At 29.5% G+C, this 26331-nt stretch overlaps 1 protein-coding gene across 1 annotated transcript; it reads left to right on the top strand.

The window, feature by feature from the left end:
* Window positions 1–628: 628 nt before the first annotated feature.
* On the top strand, window positions 629–8029 carry LOC124368269 (homeobox protein DLX-4-like). Its single transcript, XM_046825542.1, has 3 exons — window positions 629–785; window positions 6390–6579; window positions 7663–8029. The coding sequence occupies exons 1-3, from the start codon at window positions 629–631 to the stop codon at window positions 8027–8029; spliced, it is 714 nt and encodes a 237-aa protein (XP_046681498.1).
* Window positions 8030–26331: the final 18302 nt, after the last annotated feature.

Below are 26331 nucleotides of genomic sequence, written 5' to 3'. Positions count from 1 at the left end.
CGGGTTGAACAATAAAAATATAATAAATGAAAATGATTTGTCAGATGGTAATTTTCCTACTTTTGATGTAATTAAAATCAACCATCAGACAGTTACATAATAATTATATCATAAACAGACAACACGATACAGAAATTAGAGGTCGCAAAATTAAGAGCCTGCCTACTGTAAACTGTCGATGATTTGAGAACTATTTACTTGTAAGGACGATTAATTGTAAGCCTGATGATGAGAGGGGGGAGTGGTAACTTTTAACTCTTTAAGTTCATCTTATATACTTCACATAGATTTCAAAATCACTTTCAGTATGTTTTCAGGATTGCTGTTTTAATATCAGAGTTTTAACTTATAAATCGACTATTGATAATTTAAAAAAATGCTCATTGCACTTACTGTCTTAAAAATTTCTTAAGAATGGCTTTAATGGCTTTGGGTCTATCTTTCGGGAATTCCGATTTCCGGCTTCGGTTCGGTACCGGATACGGCTCGGGGATTTCTACGAACTGCAACCCTTTGAGAATACCGCAAAAGGGTGTCCGGAAGTAGTGTCTCCTCCACTCAGTCATTTTGTGGTTCATTCATGAACTGGACGTGCTCAACTCAACATTTATAGTCAGAAACTGTCCCGATGTCTGAAGCCGTGTTCCAGCCCTGGGAGACTATGGAGTGTTCTGCGAGGGCGGGAGATGCTACGCCAGCTACTTACGAGATTCGTCTCCGCGCTCAGCACAGTTCCAGCCATTCCATTTCTGGTTCTTCGGGACTGTCTCCAATTACGCACTTAGGTGAGTGTCGTGTTTTTTAGTATATTATATATATATGTATATTTTAATGTATCAAATTATTCTTTAACACGCATTATGTGTCAGGTCTCCTACCAGAATTGAGAATACTACAAAATATGTGTTTCTACAGGATGTATAGAGAAGTTTTCCGTACGCAAGGCCATCTAGTATAGTAATATTAGATATTATAGCTTATAAATCGTATTTGATTTCGAGTAGTTTATCGTTGCAACTAAATAAATAAATCTAGGATTTTGCGATCAATAAGTAGGATTGAGAATTATGATCTTGGTTTTGGTTACTATTTAGTATCCATAATTAAAATACCTAATTTCATAATATGTTTTAATATTTTTTCTGCAGTGATAAAAATGAACCGATCTGCTTATTTGTGATCAATATCCTAAATAGGAGTTAGAATTAATAGTAGAGTTTTCAGATGATTACTATTAAAATAAATTCATAAATTTAGAAACAAGTAATAACTAGTAGTATTATATTTTCATAATATTTTGGTACATACTTACAATTTGATTTGTAATTTTTATAATTTTAGTATTCAACACTTTATACATTGATAACTAGGCCCCATTATTATTCAGGACCATTGCATATTGAATAGTTGAAGGTATTAAAAAATTAAAACTAGTTTTATGATTACATGAGGACATACCATGTGACTTACAGGTTTTATAATTCGAAATGTATGAATAATTTGTTTTGTTGCGGTGGACTTCAAACTAATTAGTTATTATGAAAAAAAAAAACATAAAAAAATAGTATGAAAACTACATTTAGTTACATACTCGAAAACGAATGGTCTCGTTAAATTATTATCCTTCATAATTTTTCACGAGTCATTAGTTACATTAAGTATAATAGTCACCTCAAAGAACAATACTATAATAAAATTGTATCTTAAATTTCAATATAGTTTTTTGGAAATATTTTGAACACATAACTAGAAGACAAAATTTCTAGAATGTGAGTATCTAAAAATGTAATAGGTATATTATAACATGTTGCGATTAACCCTATGACATAAGACATGTTATTTATAACTATCCGTTAATAATATGCGAAAAACTGTAGTATAAACAGAGTTTCATAGAACCAAGTTAATGTTCCTTGGATATATTATTGATACAGTCTAACTAAATATCATATACAATTTTTTTATAATCAAGAGATAAAATTAACATCAAATACTGGGGTTCCTGTAGACTGGTTGAGGGTAAACTATTATCAATCCTAATTCAGAATCGTAAATCCTTTGGGAGAATATTATTTCTCTTAAAATATATGAAGACTTTTGTTCGCGATTTAAAAGTAAATTCTGACCTATTATATAAGATTATGCTTATGACGATAAGAAAAGTTTTAGCAAAATAGATTTATGTAGTCCAGTAATAGTTTGTAGCAATAAAACTAACACCTGACTTACTTCATGATTTCTGAAACTCAGAGTAACCATAATTTTGTAGCATAACTCATAATACCATATTATTCCCTTTATCAAGATCTTAATATATATGAGCAATAATGTGGTTAAAAGAAGAAATTGGGTCAGTTATTTATTCCATTTACATTTTTATTATTACGAAAGCAGTATTTTTCATTTTGTTTTAAACATTGTCTACGGGTATTATTTTGAGATGTAGTTTCCAGTGATTTTTGTTTGCACAATAAAACTAACATACAAAATTACTTCAGATTTTAAGATTCTTTATGTAAAACTTACAAAACGTTATTTTACAATGAATTTGTAATCATATTGTTCCGAGCAGGCGAGAAAAGACAGGAGGCCTCGGAAGCGCGCCCCTCCCAAACTCGGAGCAAATCATAAAAAAAAAACAATCACATGCCACTAGTGGGAAGAGACAAAAAACGAGACAAGATTTCGAGTACATAATATAATTAGTAGGTGGCAAACATTTCCATGCAAAATACAATTACTTCAGCACCACGGTGCACCGCGTAACTTAAAAACTAAATAACAACAGATAAAATTTCCAATATAGACAATAAACATAATAAATAGAAATAATAACATAATAAATAAATAATATAATATAGAGATTTGATATATAAATAACAATTTCAGGTACGGCAGTAGTAAATCTAGAAATTTTAACAGGTAATTTTTTATGAACTGAGGGGAGGGAAAAGGTTGTAGAATTTCTAGGCCCACTAATTTTAAAACGTAATTTGGTTTCAAGTTTGTAGCCGAAAATTAAAAAAAAAAATATTTAAAGCCAATTTTCGAAGGAGGCGGGGGCTTAGTTGCCTCCACGAATCCGAATTAAAGATGAAATCCTCCCCTTCAGTTCATGTAACTAAACTAAATAAACACTGGCTAATATACTGGCCCTCCTCCAGATCTAACATCTGGCAGCGCTCCATACAAGCCAATCCTCTCAAGTGGTATAAGAAGAAGAAAAAAAAAATTTTTGATCCAACCTTGTTCAAGATGAATACAGGCGCTTCGGTTGGATGCCGGTACAGTAGCGCTGGCAGGGCGCGGGCATTCCATTTTGGTTTCAGTATGTTACCATTGGGCAGACTCGCCGCACCATTCCGTTGACGGCACTCACGGGGACCCTATAGAATCCCAACATAACCAGTAGATATTCAGAACAACTTTACTACAACCCGAGAAATAATAAAAACTTAATTATGTTTGCCACAAAGTATAATAAACTATTTAAATTTAACAATTAAAAAAAATAACAATCTGTAACTAACAGTACCTTTTAAGTATCAGAAGACTATTTCCCAAAAATACCTCAAGACACCAAGTATTATAAGATACACTACTTGGTGACAATATTAAATATTACAAACAAAACAAATTTTCAAATATATAAACATTTACTTATAGGCTAGAACAGCCATACTAAATGATTAAGCGTGATAACAATTACTTGTAACTATAATTCGCTGGATTTTAATCATTCTATTATAATATTATAATAATTTACATTTTGCTATTAAATATTAATTGTAAGGTAGGCCTAATAATTATTATATAAATTACAAATAATAACAATACATTATTTCCCAAATAACAATAATTAAATTCTAATCAGTTCACGATACTATAAAGGCAATAATTAAATAATAAAATTGAAATCACGAATGTTGCCACCCAATTTTGCACGCAACCCAAAACACGAGGTAACAAAAATGTGCAAAGTATGTACCGTCTCGCTTACACTAAAAAAAAACAAAGTGTGTACACGGAATAAATTAATTTCCGTTCACCGAACGGATCAGTAGAAAGCACTAGAGCAAAAATAAAAAACTTAACTTGCATAGTAAATAAATTAACAAATTTAGAACGTACGAAAGACAGGATAGAACACTTTGCGACACGAACACGTACACGAGGAACACAAGTTACAAAATAATATATATAAACTACTTATAACTAATCTACGATAATATATGTCTGGGTGGGAGAGAAAAACCGCCAACTAATTAAGTAAAGAGAGTGAAAAAGACAATTACCTGCCGAAAGTAGTAGAATTAGCCAGCCATGTGGAACGGGACGAGCAGTGAACAGACAGCAACGCAGTAGCTTCTCCGAACGTGTCTGACCGCTCCGAAGAGTAGCCGGTGCCGGTGAACAGCTGGTGGGTAAACTAGTCAAGGTCAACCAGCTGACCTCAACCAATCAGTCCAACCAGGCAGAAAATCAATACTTGACATAGTGACTCCCCCACCGACTGACAAGAGTGGCCGAGGTGGGCAAAATAATAGACAAAAATAAATGTCCAAACTGAGCCCCGGCTCAATATAACGTACATTGGTTATTAATCTAACCATTCATTAGCGTTGATTGTACTTAACTTATAATACATAGTTTTATTATTTTTAATAACTGCAACAAACATTTATTTAATAGTAGTTGAAGCGTCCATTATGTCTATAAGTGATATTACTAAAACTTGTTTTAATATCGTAAAAACACACGTTTAGTTAAATATATAATATTAAACGTATATTTAGTAAATAACATAATATTAATAAACTTTTAACACTTTTAAACTTTTATTTTTCTTATTATGTACATTTCGGAATCATTGATTTGTACCTGAAAATGGAATCAATGATTCCGAAATGTACATAATAAGAAAAATAAAAGTTTAAAAGTGTTAAAAGTTTATTAATATTATGTTATTTATTATAAAACACTTTTAGAGGCTACATCTCTAACATATATTTAGTAGTTTTATGAATGAACTTTGGGTACGTTATTGGTTATTTGTCTGCTTTTAAACTCTATTTTAAACTGAATATGTAATCTGTAGGTAATTAGTCCTCATGGAGGATGTGATGAGGATAACTAACGCTATGACAACAATATTTTAGCTAAATTTCTAACTACTGAAAATCAACTTGCATTGTATAAACATGCAACATTTTGTTCTAGGGCGCAATAGATCAGTTATTATAAAAGGGATATAAATTTTCATCGGGATAAATGTTACCGCAGGCAAAGTGTGAGAGTATTGAGAGAGCTACGATGTACAAACATTATTTTAACAGATCACATATATCTAAGCTTAAAATCGACTGTCAGATACATAAAAATGCATAGACCAGCACCACATTACGATATCAAGAAACAAAGATATCCAATTTCATTGAAATTAAATTTATATGGGTTTGTATTTTTTCCCTGGTATTTTAATTGCTTTTTGGCCTTTTGTTTTTTTTTTATTTATTTTTACTGCTATTCATTTTATGCCAAACCAATACCAATTCAAATCTATTTCTTCAAAATTTACTACTACTTTGAACTATTGAAAATTGTAAACGATTTAAAATTTAATAATTAGTAGTGTTATGACCAGTAAGGAAACACAGGCTTCCTCACTTTTGGCTCACTTCTTAACTTAAAGTTAGATACTTTTGGGTGAAGATCTAAAAGTTTGTCGGAAATAAATTGAGATATCTTATAATATCCATCATGGCTCGTTGACAATGAGTGGGCAACATATTTTTTTCAGACATTTGCTATCGTTCAATAATACAGAGAAAACAGTAAGAGAATGTTTCTTAATCTGTAAACCTATCCTTTCCTCATATGAATAACGAAGTAAACACATAACTACAATCTATGTTGAGATAAACTAATCATATCAGAGTGTTTTGACACGCAAAATGTACGATTTTATTATCTGAGGGTGGAAGTCTCCTGATCAAATATTAATTATTAAAAGAAAATGAATGAACTAATTCAGTTATAAAAAGGACACGCTCTATAATTAATGATTCCATTTGGCCTAATTGCAAATACATATGTGATGTCCGCATGCTGAAACATATTTCCTGACAGAAGTGATTAGTTATGTCTGTTGATTGATACGACTACTATTTCAACGTAGCATTAATTATTTGTTTCACGTTTGCCTGTAAGTGAGTAGTTATGCAATTGTTTAACAAACATATAACTGACATTGTAAGTTAAAAAAAAATAAATTATTGTTAAAATAGAGTTGCAAGTTGCATTATTCTCAATATTTTAGGACTATTTCATAAGTAATATCTAAGCAGAAATATTGGAACTAGTCATAACAAATATTGCTGTTGTTGCAGAAGGATTAGCACGTGACTATTCGTACCCTAAATCATTCTACCCATCCATAACGTTTGCGGTTGAGGATAGGTCACGTGATGACCACTTGACAAGTGAGACGATCCTGTATAACTTCGCCCCTTCCACGTACTGGCAGGAGTACGTCAGAACCTACTGGCATCTGAGGACTATGCAGGTCATGCATGAATGGTATGTAAGGTTAGCATAGATTTTAAGTTTGTAATTATAATGGGGTGAATACATATACCGGCATACTTTTTGAAACCTATCGTAACAGGGAGAATAACCCCTAAGTTTATGGTTTTCCTGAGGTTTAAAGCTGGTTCCATTAGTTTTTTGTTAAGAACAATACATATTTTAAGGCACGAGGTTATAATTTCCGAGGTTAAATGTACCTAATTTGAAAATAATTATTAAAATATATTGTATGCTGCTTCTATTACACTCGTTACAGGGGTCTCTTTGACATTTTCACATAGCATGTTTCAAAGTAAAATAGACTACCACATATTTTATGAAACAGATATATTAATTATTTTTTTACTATTGGACTCTTGATTAGCATTAATAAATGGGCTATTGAATTTCATACACAACTTGAATAAAAGAATTTTATTGTAAAACAACGTACTGTACATATTTAACTTATAATATAATTTTAACTTGAAACTCATAACAACAATTTTAATCTAATTTTTGTATATGCGAAATAGACTATTAATTACTAAAAATTATTTTACTATCTACTTGTCAAATATTTGGTGTCTAATATAAAAAAGAAACTTATTTAATTACAACAAACATGAGCAGGCAGATTTATTAATAATGAAAACACAAAAACTTTACTTAGAGATCTGACGGTTACTCAAACACGGGAAAGCTCCTCTTATAAACAAACATTTTATTCGCGATCTGGCATTGACTCACAACCTAGATTATAAATGCTCAGAAGGATCTAAAGGCTCAATCACGGGAAGGCGTCTCTTATATTCAGGTAGATTATAAGAAGTCAAATTGCACATTAAATTACAAGTTAGTTACCTGATATTTCATTTAAACAAATTTAAATTTATTTATTTGTATTAGAAGTTATGTATTTTTTAGTATATGGTTTATTACGTCACTGTATGAAAGGGCCACGTGGCCCTAATTTTGTCTCTAATAATTATAACTATGACCAGTTATGTGGAACATATAGTTTTAGAGTTAAAATTAATATAACAAAACTGTAAACACAACTGATAAAACCTAACATACAGTTTTTGTTTTCAGGTCAAAGGAAGCAGCTTATTATAAAAATCTTGACCGTACTGATCCATATGACTTATCACTACCAAAGAAGGATCATTCAACTTTGCCTTCTCCAACGGCTGCTAAGCTTAATCTAAAGACTTCTAAAAAGGATAAGAGAGTAGCCAACGAGAACTATCCTCCTACTGACAGTCGAAGAAGAATATACAAACGGACTGTTTTCTCTCAGAAACAGCTGAGGAAACTAACCAGAGTATTTAAGACCAGCAAATATATCAGCGGCAAGCAACGGCACAGCCTGGCTCAGCAGCTGGGAGTCAGCGGGACCGTTGTTAATAACTGGTTCCATAACCAAAGGGCGAAACTTACAAGATTATTATCTAAGTAATACAAACTAGTTACATATTACTTACTGATACAGATAAACTGCAATTGAACTGATATTGAAATGTAATTTCATAAAGTATTTTTTATACTAAAAATATATTTAACCATTTGTAGACTCTTTTTACTATATTCTCTCAGTCTAATTCTATTTATTTAAATAAATCTAATAATTTTACAGTGAAATTACTCAACTTTTCTCTCTCGGTTAAAGGTTTTGAATTTTTATAAATTAGAGATTGGTAAAAATACTACCTGTGCCCATAAAAATGTACCATTAAAATCGTTGCTGTATTCCTTTTTACTCTGCTTTATAAATCCACACAGCTCAGTGGTCCATGAGGACTGACAAAATAGTCTTAAAGGGGATCGTATTCTCCTTTCTATATAAGCATGTTATTTTCCTTAAAGAGATATGTATTTAATTTATACCATTTCTTTGTTATATTAATACTACTATTTATACTACTTCATTACTGCTTCATTGAGCGACAAGGCTTGCACACTATTATTAGTAGCCAGCAGATTTAGTGCATCCTCTAGTATTGTATTATAAAAGCCATGTCAGATAAGCACTGTAAGTAAGTACTGTAACTATGATTTAAATTAATAATAAAAGGAAAATTCGATGGCCTCCTTTTAAAACAGTCCCTTAGAAATTAGCTAGTGTTCTTTAGCAAATCGTAAAAAGTGGTTAGATTTCTAAGTAGTTCAATTAACGTTGGTCATAGAATGTTTTAACACCAATTAAGATAATAAGCATGAAAATAAGTATATTCCTCCACCGTACATAATCAAAGCTGAATATTCATCAAGGCAAACATTTTTAAATTTGAAGCAAAGGTTTTTGGAAACATCAATGTCTAATTTTTGTTAAAATAGTTTGTTTTTGATAATCAATGAATTAAGAAAACACTTGATAACGTAATATGAAAAGTAATCTAATTGACGTTTAAGTAGAAAAAGGGCTAATTTACTTTCATGCCTGCCGTTATATTCGTTGCAATCGTAAGGTATCCCTAGAATGCTCTCATTTATGTAAAAAAGTACATTATAAAATTAGTTATTTTACTATTATATTTAAATATTCCTCTTGTTACCTGTTTCAGAAGACCTTTACGTAAAGTTTCGCTAGAAATGTTTACTTCTGTATTGCTTATACTTTACAGTTGTACATTATCCTATCTGATTTTACTGGAAGAGGCTGGAACGAAGGTAGCTCCCAAGGTGACATGACATAATACAGAACCCTCTAAATTTAATCTTAACAAGAGGGACCGCCTCTTATCTTCAACCATATCCACCCATAAAATTCAAATGAACTTAATTCAACCGTCAATAAAGCTGGGTGATAAATATCGTTAAATATCAAGGCTAAATTTTAAGGAATGATTTTGTAAACAGGAATGCCTACTTTTTATCGAATATTTTGTGCTTTGATTATCACTGGACATCATCATGAAAGATCAATTAGCAAAAACTTGATAATGTGAAATAAAAATTAAAGCAATTGACTTTTTAAGTAGTAAATATGCTCTCATTTATGTAAGGGAGTTAAAAAAGGTGTTATTCTACTCTTATTTTTAAAAATCTTGTTACCTGTTCAGGAGACAATTAACTAAAGTCTCGCTAGTAGTGTTTACTTCTGCTGGCTTTATAAATTACATTTAAATCTGCATTACCCAATCCGGTTTAGTTGGAAGAGGCTGGAACAAATCTAGCTTCCAAGGTAACATACAAAACCCTCTGCATTGAATCTCAACAAGAGGCTTTCATAAGACACCTCACTTTCTTTCGAGTGTGCAAGATGTGGCAATTTTTGGTGCTATTGTTGCTTTATTTAACTATATAACAGATGTTATAAAAATTGAAATGCAAATTTTTAAGTTATCCATCATGCATTGAAATATATTTACTAATTTGGGCATAGTTGTATTAACAAATAAGTGAGCAATTGAAAAACATCCCCTTATGATACAAATGACCAAAGAATAAAGCCAGATTTTGGATAAAATCTTATTGCAAACAAGAGCATTGTAAAGTTATTTGCAAATATGACGGGTTTAGCAGATTCAAAATAAAATACCAAAACACATAAATAGTCACATTTAAATAGTTTTGAATATAGTTAATTACGTAACCTCCTTTGAAATCACAATTTCCAATTACTTACGTCCATTAGTCAATTAGGTAGTAAAACCATAAATGTGCCTACTGAAACCACACAACACAATGCCACCTGTACAGTGTGTGGGTAAAACCACAGTTGGGTGTTTGAAACGAGCGTGTAAACATATGTGCAGGTGTTTTTGGCTCTGAAATATATTTTTTTTATTGGCATACTTCAGCTATACCATAGGGAATATAGAATTTATCTCTTGTTTTCTTATATTTATTACATAAAACAATTTTACTACTTATTCTTTGTGTAAAGTTCGTTATTGACCATGGCTTGTTTGAAATAACAGAAAGGATAGGAACTTACCATTGTTGTTTCAAAATTGTTTAAGGATTTTTTCTAAAAATAATATATACCTCAGTTTATGAAATATTGTCTAGGTTCATAAACGTATAACGATTAACTATATCCAAGATCTCAAAAGATTCAACTTAGCACCTAGTGCTAATTTGCATTGTAAAAATTATACACATTTTTGTTTTACTGAGGAGGAATTTATCTTAAGACAGGAAACAATAGTTAGCTATGCTAGTTTTGGGTGAAAATCAAAATCAGAAGGTATATAAAGTTACTTATACCGCAAAGCAGACTTGTAAATATATGTTAAACCCTTGTGTGCTAATCGTATATAAACTGACAATATTGCCAATTTCGGCCTCATTATCTCGTTTTCGGTTGCCAATAATACTTGGTAATCTATAGTAATAACCGGTCATATTAATACCCTGATTTTTAAATTTGGTTAAAGTGATACTTATTGTTTTAAATTTTAGAATGCAGCTTTAAAAAATATTTAAATAGATGTTTGACATCTTTATTGTTAACTATTTATAAAGAGACAATATAAAATCCAATCAATACATATAAATCATGTTTGTTTGCTGCGGATTCTTAATGGTTATAGATAGAAAACAATTCAAAAAGCAAAGATGTTCAGTTCCGTAAGGCCTAAAACTTATTAAAATGTGGTGGCAAGTTTGTCGAAGGTAATGAAAATACTGTAGTATGGAAACTACTATTTTTGACCCGATATTGATGTGCCAGTTTCTTTTATACAAACCAAAATATTAACAATTTTTCCACTTGGTTTGGACTAATGGTCAAATCCATTTGAATAACACGCCAAATATACGTTAATATTGTAGATATAACTAGATTACAAAACATATACGTAATAAACGTATACAATAGTGATCGGCCTTAGTTATCCAAAAACATCTGTGAGTGAGTCAAAGGAAAGTAATTGTTTAGTGGACATTTGCCAACTATTGTTCAATGAAAATTTACCGACTATTGCTCAATGGAAAGAGTTGTCGGCAGCCCCGAGAGCGATCTTTAAAAGGCCGGAAGCGGCAGCGTGACCGATGTTATATTGCCTATATCCAAATTGTTCAATGGGCCTGTGGTCCAAGGGTCTTCTGTTGATGGTTCAGAATTTGTGTTGTTCATAATAATAATAAACACCAAGCATTTTCATGCTTTCCACGTTTTAATAACGTATTAATTTAATAATTGCACAAACTTCACCTTTTGGAAGTTGAACTGTGACCATTACTAATAGCTAATAATATTATTGTTATATGATTAATTTCAACCGGCTTTGTATGGTTATTTAATGTTATGTCAAAGTAGAATTGAGTTGATGGTAAAGTATTAAAATGCACCTCAATACTCTTAGGAAATGTACCGACCTAATTTAATTATTCATAAATTGAAAAGTTATTTAATTAATTTTTACAATAAAGAACTATGTATTCAAAATATTGTAAGAAAAATTACTTTCTTTATTTATTATTTTTAATGCTTTACATTCATACAACATTATACGCAGACATCTAGATTATGTCACTCTGTTAACAACGTAAAAGTAAAAACAACGGAAGCGGTCACGTGACCTGATGATGAAGTATGTGCACCAGTAACGTTGAGGCAGATAGGCCTGCAGTATGTTATGTTAGTGTGTTATGGGTTGACTACGTGTTGTGTTAATATCAAAATGTATTTGTATTTTAACAGATTTAAGCCTACCCAATATTAATTCCTTTCTGTATTGTAAACCCTAATTTGAGTATATTTATATCTGTGTAAGTGAATATTCCCGCTAGACTGTTAGAAGCATCGTAAACTAATATCAAATTGTCGACAAAACGAACGTCCAAGAATATAATTCTAGAGAGAGTAATGACAGTTGTTATTTGCAAAGTTAAAAACGACATAATAATTGTGTACAAGCAAAAAGACATCCAACTGTAAAGCAGCAAAAAATGCACATTTAAATAGATACACCGTGAATCAGTTATGCCGTGGGAAATAGAACGATTAAAACACAAACAAAAGTAAATTTATAACATTCATGAGCCCTTTGCAGGAACCGGAAATCTGTTAACAATAACTTTCACCGACAAGTTGCGTCGAACGGACACCCAACATTCCCTTGCGGTTACTATATTGTTCAATAGAACCGCGAAAGGTGTTTTATGTTTTGTTACAAAACTTTTTAACATAAAACATGGATGAAACATTTTTGTTTTCATACCATAGATTTGTTTAAATAATTTAATATAAAATCCCTAATACATTTAAAAATAAATTAAAATTTTTAATCAACTTCAAAAAGCAATAGTGCAGGTAATGTATGCTGATAAATTTATTACATTATGTATTGATCACACTATTGTAAAAGGTAAAACCTTACCTTGGAGTAAAATACTAATTGATGTTGAAGCGGAATCTTTTTGGCTCTAATGTTCTTAGAATGAATTTCAAGCACATATTTATGTAAAAACAGCAATAATATTCCTGATTTACGTTTTATTATTACTTTAAGATGAATTTCAGTTAAACATAAAACGGGATAAAGTTTTATTTTAAACTATCGTGTGTTGTTTCCAAAATAATCCTTGATTTAACTTAAAGGTGGAACCTTTTGTAATTACTTTATGGATTGGCAGATTGTGAGACTAAATCGACGATTCTATACTAGCGTCTTAAGTTTGCAGCTGAAAGATCTGAGCTATTAAGCAACTTAATTATTTACAGAATTCCAATATCCATTATCAACCCTGACTCATTGATCCAGGATAAAAATCTATACAGTTTCATAACGCGACATTTACTCAGACAATTACTATGAAATACTGTACGTTCCTTAGCATGTACGAGATAGGTTATTGTCATTAGTATGAAAATATTTTTTCAGCAACTGGTTTTGTCATTTTTATCCCTGTAAAATACAAATGATTCCTAGAGGAGGGTGGTTTGGAACCAATGAAGCAACCTGGGAAGCTTCCTCAATCTACTCTGAGATAACGTTTAGTGATTTGAAAAAGTTACAGTGTGAGATCTCAATCTTATCTCATTGTTTTAAGATAAATTCTCAAATTCTTCAATAAACAACGATGTACCGTAAAATGAGGTAAAAATAGCGATCCGAAGGTAGCTATAACTTGGAAAGATATTTCGTATATACTCCATGTAATTAATGCGTTAATGAATTTCTAATCGTAACATTGACTCCAAATAGTACATTTATTACAGTAGTACAATGAATGCATCCTGGCATCTGTATGACGGCATCTATGATGTACTTTATGTTCTTCGAAAGGTCTCAAAATATTATTCTATAATTCTGTTTCATGTCATTTTAGGAGCGTTTTCTGGAATCCTGATGTAGCCTAGTAAAATACCCACAAAAATTTGAGAATTGTTTCATTAATTCCAGTATTCGCACCAAATCCTATCTTTTTTGCCCTATATGACGGATTTTATTCCTTCTTGTTACTCCTAGGTTAAAAAAAAACTCGAACAGGGGCATTTTCTTTAACCCAGACGTAGACTAGGAACCTCCTGCAATACCTCTGAGGTAACAGTTGGAAGATTCCAATCTCCAAAGTAAAATTTTTGGACTTGTCCCTGGACGGATCTTTTATATTGCTTCCTGTAGAGAAGTTGATCTGAACATTATTGTGAACATTCATTTTTGAGGTTATTAATTAATATAACCTATTTACTCCCGAGATTTTCCAAGTGAACTCTGTGTCTATCTGTGAAGAGATGACGCAAAGGACATGTCTCTAAACAGTTATTCATTTTAAAATCTACGGTTATATCATTAAAGCTTATTAATTATATAGAATTAGTCCCTACAAAATTCAATTGCCTGAGTTTTGAGATTTCTGTCTTAATCTGTGTCCTTCTACATTCACAATACTTTTTGGATCAATAAGCAAGGAGAATTGAATTTTGGTTTGTAACTCTACCCTTATTATCTACAACACAACCATTTTACAATGGTAATCATCAAAGGCTCTGTTGGAAATGGTACTCTGACCTAGGATACTCTCCGCAGGGGCGTAAATTCAAAGGCCTCACGATCACTCAAAGTCTTAACCTCAAGTTTACCTTTGTTAGAGAATGTAGCTATAATAATCAATGCAAATTGTTTCAAGCATACAACAAACATTTTAGACAAATATGCGAGGGGTTTTCTTACTTTATACTTAGAAATACTCTCGAATAAATAATTTGGATTCACATTACGTGCGGAAAAATGAATTCATACTAGATTTGAGTAAATATCGTAATTCTAAACAATACTGAATTTAAAGTTTGGAAATACTAACATTTTAGCTGGCCATGATGTCAAAAGAATAGTTTACCAATTTCCAGTAACTCTTTCGGTAGTGAAAAGTTATATTAAACATTGAAAAAACTGTACTGTAATTTTTTAAAGGTACAGCAATTTAAAGCTGTTGTTCCTTTTACCGTATATCACATAATTTATTAAAATAACCATCAACCGTAAACGATAACCAGAAGTTGAATAGATATATGTTTATCAGCTGAAGCAGTTAGTGGCACTGATATTGATTTATGATCAGGAACAGAAATTCCTAAATTAGCCATCAGTTTTCATTTTATATTATAGTACTTCACTCAGTAACGAGATTAAACTAATTAAATCAATTTTAACCCTAACTATACAGCTACTATATAAGGTTATTAACAGCTTTTCGGTTTAAGCAGAATTGTTAATTATTATACTAAATAATATTCCCATAATAATTGCAAAAAGATTTTGTGAAATATATGACGGATTTGGATGGTATTACATTTAATAAAGGTATAAGAATGACTACTCAGTTTTAATATATTTGAAAGCTTACAATTAAAATACATTGTTAAGTTAAGAAATTTACCTATATTTTTATATAAACTAGCTGTTTCCCACGGCTTCGCACGCTTTTCTTAACCTTTGCCCGTTTAAACACTACTGGTTCAATTATATTTCCAACGCCGATGTTAGAGTTTGCCTTGTTGCCACGATCAAGAAAATCTCTCAAAAGTGTATGTTTATAACCACTGTAAATGTACATGTACTTTATTGCAAAGCAGTCTAACACTTAAGCTTTAAGTTCAATCTGAAATGGATTTTAAAGATAAATATACATAATAAATTAGCGCCTTCAAATAGTGTTTTGGCTATTTAGTATACGTAATTGTTTTGTAATTACAGCTTTTTACGTGCAGGCGCTTTAAAACTTGTATCTTTTGCAGCGCCACCAGGTGGTGAGTTAGATCAATGGGCATAATATACAATACTTCTCCGTGGAAAACTACGTCATATAAATAAAAGTTTTCATAATCATAGGACAAATAGTTTACCATTCTATAAAGGACAAAAACACAAACATTCATTTATATATATAAACTATATAATATATATATATATATATATATATATATATATAAATATTATATATATATTATAAAACATTATGCAGATACTTAAATATTGAAGGGTTTGCACATTATAATTCTTTAGATCTGCGTAAAAAATCTTAACTACTCTGCATTATTATATTATTTATTGTCTTTAACCACTTTTATGAAGTAGGGTTAATTTCAAGTTAGTGTATTAAAATGTAATATCTACACATTTTATGTATTCAAAAATTTATAAGAATTCAACATAAACCTCTTTTGAGATTTAACTACGTATTTTATAAACAAAAGTACAGAAAATTATTTACTTGTGCTATTACTATTAAAATCGTGCAATAACTGGTTAACTTTGAAAGAAAAAAGTCACAAAATGTGTAAATACATTATCTGGCACCGAAAGAGTTTCTGGGTAATCGAATATACTGGTGCGCCACTAACACGGTATGCGGATACAAGCAAAGGTAAGGAAATGTGATTTTATGGGCTTCACAAATATTTTCAACAAGGTATAAACTTCCCTTCTAACTGCTTTAATTAATTATTCGTAAATTTCGACTTCATGTACCCTCTGTAAATTATTTAAATAGTTTACAACCAGATGTAGAAAACCGAAAATCTTTTTAATGTATCAAGTTTGAAAGAAAAACATAGGTAAAAGACTTATGTTTATTTTTTATTGTAAGTAAATTTTCAAAACATGTTATGTAAAGGACCGTTAATATCTATCAAAAATGGAGTATATATATATCTTAAGTAGCTAAAATTTAAAATTTCTAAATAGAATATTATTGAATCCAGTCATATGGTTTGAGGAGCTGAAATAGATTTTGAATATGGGTAGTATTATTTTTTGTTAAATCCATAATTCATTAAGATAACATCTCTGAAAGTAGAAAAAAGTACAATAAGTATATATTCCTCCCAATTGGAACTAAATTCATTTAAAATTGTAACTTAATGCTCGTTGTAGCAATTAGTCCCAAATAAAATTGGCGAAATAAAAAGTTTTTACAATTGTGCATGAGTTACGAGCATGAGGGAGTTATACGTAATTTATTTATGACTTAAAGAATAATGCTTTCACTAAACAGAAATATAAAAATGACATGGATTTGAATATTTTGTCTTTTCACTAAATACTTTTTTAACCAAAAAAGTTTAACTTAGCGAATTTAAAAGGCAACAAAACAAACAAATTAAAGTCTTTCTCTATTCATGATTTTTCTACACCAACTCAAAGTTGGGCAATAGGAAGAGCCATCACCACGCATGCAACATCATGGTAACGGTGTCACTTAAGTAGCCATCTTAAGGAGCAGTAAAAGAAATTTACAAACACTCATAATAAAGCTGTCACTTTTATCCATGTAATAATGGAAATAGTTCTAATTATATATATACATATATATATATATATATATATATATATATGTATGTATATATATATATAAACAGTACCTACATTATGATACCTGCCATCCACAGTAGGTAAAGAAATCTATCCTCAAGAATTTTGCTCTAAGAGCTAAGAATCTACGTACGGATGATATTGGTTTCCCAATTTATATAATAACATTATTAAAGTCATTAATTAACAAAGAATACCCTGCAAAATTGAGTAACAGTGAAATGGCTAAACCCAAAAACCAAAACCATGTTTATAAGTGTTGTGGAAAAATTTTGTAACTCAGTATAATCCTGGATTACACTGTGTAAATTGAATTAGTAAGACAGCCTACAAAATATTGAACAATCTCCAGAAAGAAAGGATCTTTCAAATAGACCTCCTGGAATTACTTTCAAACTATTTTTAAAATTTTAAAATCTATTAGTTTATCTAAAATATATTAAAGATAACGACAACAATCAAAATCTCAAACACAAATGCCATCCATGCAATAAAACACGCTGTGGAATACGCAACATGATGCAATCCACAAACAGTTACAAAAGCTGCATACCGAGAAAAAATATTATAGCCTATTGCAGAAGACATCAAATGTAACAGCGAAAATTTAGTTTATAAAAATATCCTGTCAACATTCCCTAACGAATACATTGGAGAAACATCTTCATCACTTAGGCTGAGAATAAACAACCATAGTGCCGATGTTTAACATTGAAATTTACTTAGACCCGTGTCTGCACACACTGTGCAATACAATAAAAATTGCTTCTCTCTAATTGGCATCAAGAAGTTTCAAAATTATTTAAATAAAGAGTAAACAAAATAATTTCTAGGAGAATATGACCAAGCAAACATAAAGGGTCCTAAATAAAAATTACCCGTTGGTATAAATCTGAGGCACAGTTAATTTAATTTAATTATTCAAACATATCTCTGTGTTTAGGAAAAGTTACATGTTTTATTTTACTTGTTTCGATATTATATGTTTTGTTTTTGTTAGCAATGTGTTTATAACCTTCACTCTTATATTTGTTTGTACTTTATGTATACAAGCTATTGATTATGAAAAGTGACGAAATATAAAACATTTACTATAAAGAAAAATATAAGTCTATCGAATGTGTTTAGTATGAAGTGTATCAAGAAATACTGTATGCGTTTTCAGAGAAGTAGGCACGAGTATTAGCAATGTATTTCGGATTCAAAGGAAGGTAATCTCTGAAAAGTTTTCATAAAGTGAAAGATACTCAACTTTACTACAGAAGCGGTGCTGATCTGCATGATAAGTACACACTTACTGTCTTCTTTTATAGAGTTGTTTGAGATGAACTCTCTTTTTGCGGTTCTCAAAAAAGTAAGATTCTTTTCTTAAGAATGGAGTTTATTTTGTTTATAAATTAAACAGATATTTTGGATCAGACGCAAGAATTAGATATATTTGTTGACAGCTAAATTAATAATAATTCATTCTATAGGGATTTACATGAAATCAATATCTTAAAATATTTTGATACAATAAGTTTGAATATACATATTTAGTTAATCTTAAGTATATTCCAAAGTATTTGTTTTAATTTAGGTCCATAAATAATGGATTTTCAAATGATAATCAAAATTTAAACGGCGGTCATATTGAAAAGAAATGGATTGCCAGAATTTCCAACCAATCTATTCGAGATAACTAAAATGTCTAACTTTCTAATCAGTTTAAACCTGTTTCAGAAATCCTATCAACATTTCTTCATGACAGTATAAACTAATGCATTTCTTGGAAAACGTTCAAGATGTAAAACTTTGTTGTTATCCTTTTTTTATTTTACAAGAATTCCAGAAAATTTTCAGTTTTTTTCTAGGTAAATAAACAACAATGCCGTGTATTAAACTATAAGTTTAAACGAGTGCCATATTGAAACTAAATGGGTTAAAAATATTGCCAGAAAACTTAGCCAAGACCCTTATAAAATTAATTTTTGTACTAAGCACTTATCAGGATTTTTTATTATGTTTAGTTTTCCTCAAGCCGCGTTATACAACATATTATATTTTATAAATTTTAGTTTTAGAAAAGGGACTTACTTTTGCACCGACACCCAAATTCAACAACATGAAATTTGTGGCAGACGCTCTCAGATTTGATAGAAATGTACGACTTAAATTTCACTTTTCTCAACTACAGTCTACAACTAAAAAGAATATAGTACCAAATTCTGTATCAACATTTCAATCAAAATCAGAATGGAACAACTCAATTCGTTATAATTTTTTTAAATTTACTCGGAATTTTGTTCTAAAACTGTAACCTTTTGGACTTACACATTTTTATCCAACACGGCTATCAAAAGAAAAAAATCATATAAAGGAAACCAATACCATGCATTACCTATACTATAACAGTTGCCATCCTGCTCACACTAAAATTCCATACCAAAAAGCTTATCAATCCGAGTAAAACATTTATGTTCACACAACTCGGATTACCATAATTATATAGAAACATTATCTATAGATTTTACTGTTAGGGACTACTCTACCAAGATTATTAAAAATCAAATTCACAAGTCGAAAATAAATTAAAAAAAAGCAGCAGGAACAAGAAACATTATACAGATGATCCTAAATTTATTACGCAATATTTCCTGGAGCTACATAAAACTAACAATATATTAAAAATGGCCTACAACATTTTAGAATCATCCCCCTTGACAAATAGTTTGTTTTCAAAACCGCCGAGAATTATTTTTAATAAATCCCCTAATCTGAAGAACCTTCTGGTAAGACCTAAATTATTGCCTATTAAGACTAAATTCTAAATTCAGATGCTGATAAAAAGTTTTTAAGTTGCCATTCTTGCAAAGACAAGCGTTGCGCTACATGCAATATTCTAAATCCTTCTAAAACTTTTAAAAGTAGCACAACTAATAAAACATATCAAATTTCAAATAACATTAACTGTTAATCGAAGAATGTAATCTATCAGTTGTCATGCAAAGTTTGTCCCTAGGACTATATTGGTTTAACGACAAATCCCTTAAATACTAGGATGAATAAACATCGGTCTTCATCCAACAGAAAAGACGAAAAATTGGTTTCACAACATACATTGGCTCATAACGAAATATTTAATAATTATTACACATTAAAAGGGATTTGTATAGTACCAGAAGATTCTTTCAAAATTCAATTAGAAACTTTAGAACAAGCATATCAATTAGTCACCAAGTCATAATTACCTTTTGGATGAAAAAAGAAATGATCTGTTAAAAATAGTCCAAATTAATCTAAAACAATATAATGTCTATATTTTGATGATTTTTATATTTTATGAATTTACAACTCCAAAACAAAAAAATTGTTTAATATTTAATTTAATTGTAAGCGATTAGAACGCCTTTTTGTATAATTAATCTAAATTTTAATATAAAGCAGTTTTCTTCCAATATGCCAAGTAGTTTAAAGCTTTATACTATAAATAAGAATAGAACATTTCAGCTGATTCTGAATTCTTTGCTTATATAAACTTGTGTATCCTTTATGAAAACGAAAATATTAGTCGAAATATTAAAGGATTATGTGAAGTCTTTTTCTTTTATGATTTAAATATATATATATATATATATATATATATATATATGTATGTATGTATGTAAATACACATAGCACATATATAATTTCTAATATATAATTTCCAATATATAATTTTATATGTCTATATATAATTTTAGACAGGGGATGGGTTTGCCATGTTTGGGGTCACGTTTCGTGAAGCTATGTAGACATTTTCGGTAAGTGGTATTATATGAGCGATGTTTAATAGGGTAATTCAGTATACAAAATCTACCTAAAGCAATGTCGAAATTTACGTCTTTCGCCGATTATTTGATTCTTTATTAAGTTTGTCATAGAATATTACTTTCAATAAATTTTTTACGTAATATAAGTTTTGATAAGAATTATTTCCACGTTAGGTAAACAGAATTTTACGCAATTTTTGAGCTTAGAAGACGCATACAAAACTTATCGCAATTGCACTGGAAAAATCCAAAACTCTAGTTGGAGGTGCATGTGTTGGTTGCAAGAGAGCAACTAACACTATCTATCTGTCAATACATCTATCAGTCTTGGATGCACTTTCAGAAAGCATCTGTAATTAATTAAATTTTTTGGATATATATCAGATTCTGGAGCCCATACTAATCCATAAAATTTTCAAACCATCTCCTGTCTTGTACTACATACTAGAATGTATTTCGTTTGGATATTTTACCTGTTGTTTAAACCTCTATTTTGGTGTCATAATACGACAGGTTCATAGATTATAGACATTTTTTTAGTCCTGTAAACATGATATGTAATATTACATAAGCCCAACGGAATTACAATCCAAAGTAAGGAATATCTTAGTAAGGAATATCTTAATAAAATATTTAAAGTACTGTTGTCGAATACTAAATTTCTTAATATTTGATTTTGCATTTACTAAAGCTGAATTTATACAGCTCATTTAAATTTTAGATGTCCTAAGGATAGACAAACACACAGACAAATTAAAAGGAAGAAAAGTTTGCAGACTTGAGCCCACAAACTTTGCTAACACTCAGATAATAAAGTAATTCTATATAGCAAAAGCTTACAGAATTGAAATTAAAAAATAACTCGAAATAATATGGATTATTAGATAAACAAACAGTTATATGACTTTTTGAATGTCTTTTAGAAAATTTTTGTAATCGTATTGAAATTGTTTACATTTTGTTATTGGAGTAAATAAATTCCAAAAATTCAATTTTTTCTTAAATGAAGCACAGTTATTTGGATGAAATAATTGTATTTTTACATAAAATCAAATATATATGTTAATATTTATCAAAAGTGAATTCAAACAGTTTGAGAAATTAAATTAGGAAATTCCGAGACAAGAACATATCGTGTCTTGGTATCAGATCGACTAATCTCGGAGAGTGGACAGTTTTCTGAGATTTCCTCCTCAAACACAAGCTCAATCGTTAAAGTTCAATAAACACACACAACTGCTGGCAAGTTTACGGACTTGGTCTGGTAAATCATGGATGGTGAGTCCACACACAGTGCCCGCCTGTTTCTCTCTGTCCCTACTAGAGCAATGTAATATACGTCGTACTCGTAGGATCGCTTACTGATTATAACGCAATAATTATTGATGATTGAGATTATAGTACATCATGATTATTGGTACTCTTATTCAGTAATTAATCGCCCCAAAAACGTAGTGTTTGCACTGATTGTTAGTACTGATTGTTCGAAATAATCCTTCAGCAAATCCTCCGGTTTACATCCTTACTTTGTTATATTGCCTAATCATAAAGGGTGCCTATTACTCGATGGGTGGAAAACCGTTTATTAGTACGTTATTTTTCAAAAATAAATTTATTTATAAAAACATTTATATATAAATTAATTAATTATATATTGGTATTAGTAATAATATCATTATTATTTAATAATTTAAAGATAAAATTAAATAAAATTAATAAATACTTTTTTAATATTTACATAAATTGAGTGTCTTTTTAAAAATCCTCTTAAAACTATATGTGTATAATACCGCGTTCCTCAGGCTGAGGTAATTTTTAGTGCTTATTATTTGAAGATTAAAAATTACGTGTTATTAAAATTCTACTGTAAGTAGATTGCTTGAAATGGTATTCTGTATGTGTAATAATTAACCAAGTTAATTTTTTGTTCTGATTTTCATATTTAAAAAATAAAAAACTGTTCTGTAACTGTTTTAATATTTGGTTTTAAAATCTAAAAAAGTAATATAAAAAACTATACTTTGTTTGTACAGTCCAGTAGGAGACTTCTTTATAATTATTTTTAAAATAATACTGTTATTTTACGTAGCTATCTGAGTAACTTTTAACTGCTATGTGCCTTATTATTTTACATTTCTTTACCGATTCCTTATTTTTAATCTAAACAGTTACGTATCTGCTCTCTTTTCTTTTACAAATTTGTAATAACATGTCGATATATAAATTTAGGGAAACATTTCTAAAAGGTTTCGATGTTTTCATGTGGATTTCAATATTTATTATTACATAGATTGGTACTAGTATCGATTGATTTGAGATCTCAAATTCCTCGATCACTATGCGCAAGTGTTACTCAAACCTAACTGCTTATTATATTCCTACAGTTGACATTTTTTAACCTTTCTAATGTGGATGTAAAAATAAAATAAAATTGAAATACAGCGTTAACACGATATTAAAGCTTAAACACTCTTAAATTATATTAATTTGGCATAATAAATATTTTATTGTAATATACTATTTATTTATATTTTATAGCATTAAAATAATGTTTACTACCGACTAAGATAGTTAAAAACTGTATTCGGACTACTGTTTGATGAATTACAATATTTAGACGTAAAGTAGTAAATTTTCTTAATAGGGCCAAATAAACTGCAACACCTTAATAAGCACTGTATATTTTGCCAATTAAAATCTGCCAAAGTAGAATTTTTATCAACGGATATGGAACTCATATTTATTAGTAACTACATTTATTTTCATATGTTTCGCAAAAATAGGAACACATACCTCATCATAAATTCTTTGGGTTAAACATGTTAAATAGAGAATGAGGGAACAAGCAGGATGTTGTTGTAATAACAAAGAGGCATTTGATTGAGTAGTTAAATTTAGATCTGTGTAGGATGAAATATGATTTGAAGTGACAACTAAGCAAGAGTGGGCTGTTCTGGCGACAACCTCTAACTGAGTTATAGCTGTCATATTCTACCGAGAGTGGATAACACAATCAATCGAGGACCTGCTTACAAAACCTTAAGTTAACTTGCTGCTAAAATATTTATTCTGAGCAAACGGTATTGAAGAAATAAACTTACATAGCAATATAATTTGTATATAATCTATTTAGATCGTTGTGACCCAATGGTTTTATTAGAAGATTTTGCCATAATATTTGCTTACTCACATTAACTCAAATATTTAGTTTATAATCTATAAACATAAAGATTTTCTGTTTTTGATACATGTACAAACTGCTGATACAGAAAGCACGGTTAATTATTTTCTTCCCACTTTTCCACCTTTCTTGATGTTTGAGATAGCCGTTGTGCTCTTGGGTCTCTGAAGTGGTACCGTTTTTGTTCATTTTTTAATAGATATATACTATTTCATATTGTAATCTATAATAATTACTTGTAGCGTAACTAATTTCTTTTACTAACATCATATTATAATTTTAAATACTACGTTTAGTGTGTTAAGCTCAATGTTATAGCATTTAGTGTTTCACTTTTGTGTATGTTTAAACTTACGGATTATAGTTTTTTCACCCCTGAGAAAGGAAATTAATAGAAATACTCAAAATAGAAAATGTACAAAATTATGTTACTCGCATCAATCACCCATCTTTTAAAACCATCTTCAATTAAAAAATGCAAATTGTTCAATATTATTTTGAAAATAGATTTGACAGATGCATAAAAAGACCCTGTTAAGATAAAGTTTGCTTACCATTAATCTTAAGAGGTGTACATCTCTTTTTGGTCAGTATAAAATATAATTTTGTTGTCATGTTATTTACTCCACTTATAGGGTTATCTATTTATATTAATGTAATGAAAATAATTAATAATAATGTTTTATTATTATATTTATTATATTTATAATATTTATAATATTATATTTATAATATTAAAATTATAATAATAATAATAATAATAATAAATAATAATAATAATAAAAATAATTAATAAAAATAATAAAATTAAAGGGTTTTAGTTATTTTCATTACATTAATATAATTTTGTTGTCATATTAATAGATTTTATAATTTTAATATTTCTGTATAACATTCAGTGATCTGGCTACATTCATTGTATAGAAGATAATGTATTATCTCATGATTTTTCCCGAGTGATTCTCCCCTGATGATTGTAAAGTGTACCAACTCTTTATGTCTACAAAATAAAAATGCACGAGGTACAAAGTTAGCACGAACGATCCTTTAAGTGTTAGTAAGTTTCGTTTTTGAAGCCTGAAATAAATTATCAGCAACACATTTTTTTTAATTTTCTTATTTTCATTCAAATAATTTAATGAAATGAACGGAATTGAATGAAAATTTAAAATAAAATGCAATCAATACTCCTTATTTCAAAAGTACAGTTGGAGTAAAAAGTTTATAAGAATAGACCTTGTTGTAATTATTACAATGTTATATATAATATGCTAGTGTAAGCAATCAAATGGCTTGTTGTTTTTTTAAAGACAATTAAAATTAAAACATATTCATTCAAACACATGCATATTTTGTTAATCAATTATTAATTCTTTATTATTTATTTTATTCTTGCTTCATGGTAAAATGTATCATTTGTATTATTAATAAATGCTTTTTCCCAGTGCCCAGCTGAACAACCAAAATAAATCTATTTCGTTCCAAATTGCAAAATCCTATTTTTTCATCGCATTAGCAACAGAAGTTAATTATTATATTGGTTATTATTATCCTTTATAAGTTAAAGCAAAAAGAGAAAGCTTCATAGTCGTAACAAAGATTCCATAAAGTCTTTGGTTTAAAAAAAAAACATCAGAGATATTTTTGAACGTGCCAAATACATGTTTATAGTTATTTATAAACTGAAGTTATATTTATAAAAATAACGTACATGATTTAACGATAATTTTAATATTAAAAAACACAGCTTTCTCCATTTAATGATTTATTTAAAAGCATTATTCCGATATTCTTCATTGTACTTGTAATATATATTTCGAATTCTATCATCTACGTTTTATTAAATATGAATTTATTTAATTATGGTCAAACAAACAATTTAAATCAACTCTACGTAATTATTATTAATTTTAAATATTTTTAACGGTAAAATTCAACAATTTAAGGCTTATTTCGTTGAGTTTAATAAAATTTTGGTTCAAAAGATTTAAAACAGTGAATGAAAACACATTAAAACCCAATT

Source organism: Homalodisca vitripennis, chromosome 8 (assembly GCF_021130785.1).
Source record: "Homalodisca vitripennis isolate AUS2020 chromosome 8, UT_GWSS_2.1, whole genome shotgun sequence".
Classification (NCBI taxonomy): domain Eukaryota; kingdom Metazoa; phylum Arthropoda; class Insecta; order Hemiptera; family Cicadellidae; genus Homalodisca; species Homalodisca vitripennis.
Note: the sequence above shows the minus strand (reverse complement) of the source record. Positions and strands in the feature narration are given on the sequence as shown.